Below are 4,052 nucleotides of genomic sequence, written 5' to 3' on the forward strand. Positions count from 1 at the left end.
GCTATTAACTGTTTGGCATCTAGGGAAACACTTTAAGAGGGGAAATAGGGCTCGTTTTATTTTCAAAATACCAGTTCATTGAAGCTGATTCATATATCCTTCCATGTGACCTCTCCTGTCTCCCATTCTCAGCTCAAGAGGAGCTGTTTCCCTTTAGCCAATGCCTCTTTTACCTCCTCAATCTTCAGAAGCCACTCTGGAAAAGCCCGTCTGTTGCACGACTTTTTCCTTCATCCTCCCTGAGACAGAGACTAGACTAACCCAGCATTAAACCTAGCAAGTCTCCAGGCTCTTCCTCCCTTTCTTCATCCCCACCCTCAGTCAGCTGCAGCACCGCGCACTGTAGGCCGCTCCAGGCCCAGGGCAGCGCGCAGCTGATGTCCTCCCAGCGGTCGAGGTCCAGGTCGTAACCCACCACATTACGGGTAGGCACCTGGCGCGAGTCCCGCCACTTGAGGCCGCCCAGCAGCAGCACAGTCTCCTCCACCACTGCCAACCCATAGCAGAAGCGGTCATAGGGCAGTGGCCTCAACCGAGTCCATTGATCCGAACCAGGGTCATAGCGCTCGATCTCGGAGAAGGGTTCATATCGTCCCAGAAAGGCAAACACTGCGCCTCGCAGCACCGCCAGTTGGTGCCCGAAGCGGGCTGTGCCCATGGGCGCCTTCTTGCTCCATATACGCTCCCCAGGGCCCAGGGCATACAAGTCCCGGAGGCTACTAGCACCGCCCTCACCTCTCCCCGCCTTGCCCCCAGAGATGTACACAACATCCCGGTCTCCAATGGCCCCTGCATGGCCATGCAGCGCCCGAGGCAGCGTCGCAGCTGCAGTCCAGCGGTCCCTGCGCAGGTCGTACATCTCCACCGAGGCCAGAGCTTCACCACTAGCTCCTAGGCCTCCAACAGCCAGAAGAGACTCGCCCACCACACCGCACCAGAAGTAGGCGCGCGCTTCTCTCATGTCGGGCACCGCAGTCCAAGCGTGGAATCGCGGGTCATAACGGTGCACTTGGGCCGTGACCGCCCATGGGCCATCAGCCAGGGGAGTGGAGGGGCTGCCAAAAGAAGTCTCCCCACCCAGGACAAACAGAAAGTTACCCACGGTACACACGCTGTGCCCCAGCAGTGGTGTAGGCAGCCGCGTGAGGCTGCGCCAACGGTGGTTGTACACGTCAAAGGCCACCACGTCCTGGGTGACCTCCCACTCCTTTTCTTCCTCCTCCATCTCTTCTTCTTCCTCCTCCTCCTCCTCCTCCTCCTGGGGTTCAGCTGCTGGGCCTGGGTGCCTGGCTGCTGCCCGTGGAACCACGACCTCCTCTATCACCGCCTCCCGCCCCCTGCGACCCCCGATCAACAAGATGCGGGTCTGGGGGCTCCGGATGCTAGTCTGTTCACAGTGTAGGAGCGGCTGGCGGGAGGGTGCTGTATGATAGTTAAGGGCCTGGATGATGAGACCCTTGACCCGAGCGGGCAGGGCAAGACCGGAGCCTGAGTATACACGCCTTAGGACCTCAGGGGGCACCAGGCCAAAACGTATACGTTCAAGCAGCGCAGCACTGTGCGCCAGGCGCTCGGCTGCTGGCTCCTGCCGCAGCCAGGCCAGCGTCAGACCCAACAACCGGGCCTCGGGCACCCGTGCCACGTCGGGGTCACCTAGCATGGCCTTTAGGGACGCTGGATTCAGTTCCAGCAGCCCCGCAGGCCCCACACCCAGCGCAAGCAGTTCCCGCAAGTGGCGCACGATGCAGCGTTCAGCCGCGCCCACTGTATGCGCCAGGCCAAAGCGCGCTGCCACGTTGGCGGTGAAGCAGCAGTTCTCTGGGGCCAGCTGACGCTCCAGGTAGCGACCACACAACCCCAAGGCCTCGGTGACCTGCAGGTAGCTGGCGGCCTCCAGAGTGTCCTCCACGGTATCCATGGAGAGAGGCAGCCAGGCAGTGTAGATGAAGTCCAATAAGCGCTGCAGGCCGGCCGCCGACGGCACGTGCAGGTGGATCACGCGCGCCCGTGATTCCCGGGTGTGGCTCTTGAACAGCGCCCTGAAGTAATCGCTGGAGCACGCAAGCAGAGACCTGTGCGCCGGGAACTCGCTGCCCTCGGCCTCCAGTGTCACGTCGCACAAGAAACCCTCGGCGCGCAGGGCCTGGTAGCCGGTGAGCAGCGCGCCGCCATGAGCTTTGCAGTAAGACAGGAAGTAACTCATGATGCCCTGGGCGGGAAACAGCCGGTCCGGGAATGGAGCCAGCCGGGCGCGGCTGGAGACATCCCAGGGCACGGAACCCCCAAAGCCCCTGAAAGAGTGGCAAAGGCCCTAGCAGACCATTTTTGCCGGCTCAGCTTAAAGCCCAGGGCGCTTTCATCCAGGACCGCCCGCTGGTCGCCCCGTGCCCCTCTCAGAGAAAATCTGGTCTGAGAACCGTTTCCAGAAGTCCCTAGTAGCCGAGGACGCGAAATTTGGAGTCTTCCAGGGGATATGGGGCTTGGTTTCAGCGGCTGCGAAGGCTGCCAGCTCGTTGCCCAAAGCCCCCTCCTCGGCCCAATTTAGGTAACTCACACCTACGCACCAGGGGCGGCGGTGGCCGCGCACCATCACCTGGAAGGGCCGAGCTGCCGGTGGCCAGCGGAGGCACAAGATATCCGACGGCCCAAAAACGCAGATGCAGCCCGACTGCAGGCGTTCTGGTAGTGTGGGGTGAGGGTTCTGACCTCCTGGTTGTGGACGAGTAGGACGGGTTCTGAGGGCACCCGGGAGGGCCAGAGACAACTGGCTACGGGGCAGAGGGGGGTGAGCATGTTCCACGTAGAGGATCAAATCAAGGCCTAGGGGATTAGACTAGGGGACAGGGGAGGGCCGCAGGTCAGCGCAGCGCGCAGCTAGTTGAAAGCGTGATTGGGCGCCGCACATAACATGCTGGTAGCTCACAGTGACAGGAATAGCGCGCCACCTCGGCCTGTCTGGCGCGCCCCGCCCCAACTGCTGGCTGCGAACAGAGGGTGGGGGCCCAAGAGAAAGCGAACCGGACCAGGGACCTGATTCGGGTGGCCCGACTGGCCGCTAGTCACCAGAAGTGTTTCTGTACCTTGGTTATGGGTAGGGAGCGAACGCTCCTGTGAGGTACAAGTCTCCAGAGAGCCTCAACCTGGTGGTGTCCAGGAAGAGGCGCCCTGCTGGGCAGGACGACTGTCGACCTTCTGGTGCAGCTGTGCCCGGGAAGGAAGCCCCTGGATCAGCTTTCTGCTTTAAAGAGGCCCTAATGTGTCTGGAGCTAGCGGGAATTAAACGGTGACTTTGCGCGCTGACACCCAGCAGGGCTGCTATGCACAAAGGAGACTTCGGAAAAAGGTCTCCTGGACGAATCCAGGCTTCCCGCCAGGGGCGCTGAGTAACGCTCTACTCACCTGGGCTCACCCGTGCGTGCGAGATACTGGGCCTATTCTGCGCCCTTCCCAAGGCAGGTCATGTCTCTGAGGATGCCTCTTTTCATATTCCCCATTTGGGAATTTGCTCCCACCCCTTCGGTACCGCCCCAGCTGGGTTCTTTCTTTCCATTCTTGGACCCTGCTCAACCCATCCCTTTGCAACATGGACAAGGAAATTGTAGCTGATTTGGATTTTCTTTGGCCACTTCCTTTAAAAGAAATAATTCTTTATAGTTTTCTCTCCCTGTTTTTCCATGTCTGATCTAATTACTGGCTGCTACATCCTCAATGTCATGATAATGAGCAGGAAGATAGCAAAGCTCTATAGAGCTGGAGTTTCTTGGGAGGACTCCTCCTGGTGAAGTTATTTTTATAAGAAACACCCAGCACAGAAATTATGACTAAAAGTACCCCAATGTTGAGACATTAGGAGAGTCTGTCCATCTCCTGCTTCCTGCTCTTAAATAACTAAATGATTGATATAACTGATCTCTCTTGCCAATTTGGAAGCCTCTGTGTGTTTGCTTTCATCTAGAATTGATTTTTCTGTTTTCTGGTGCAATTCCTCTGGCAGTCTATTTTAAGTGAACCTTTTGAAGGCATCTGAAATAACTTGTATTTCTGGCAGTTGG

At 58.5% G+C, this 4,052-nt stretch overlaps 1 protein-coding gene across 1 annotated transcript; it reads right to left on the reverse strand.

The window, feature by feature from the left end:
- Nucleotides 1-256: 256 nt before the first annotated feature.
- Klhl34 (kelch like family member 34) lies at nt 257-2,203 on the reverse strand. The gene has a single exon (XM_027927331.1). The coding sequence runs from the start codon at nt 2,201-2,203 to the stop codon at nt 257-259; it is 1,947 nt and encodes a 648-aa protein (XP_027783132.1).
- Nucleotides 2,204-4,052: the final 1,849 nt, after the last annotated feature.

This window comes from Marmota flaviventris, chromosome X, assembly GCF_047511675.1.
Source record: "Marmota flaviventris isolate mMarFla1 chromosome X, mMarFla1.hap1, whole genome shotgun sequence".
Classification (NCBI taxonomy): Eukaryota; Metazoa; Chordata; class Mammalia; order Rodentia; family Sciuridae; genus Marmota; species Marmota flaviventris.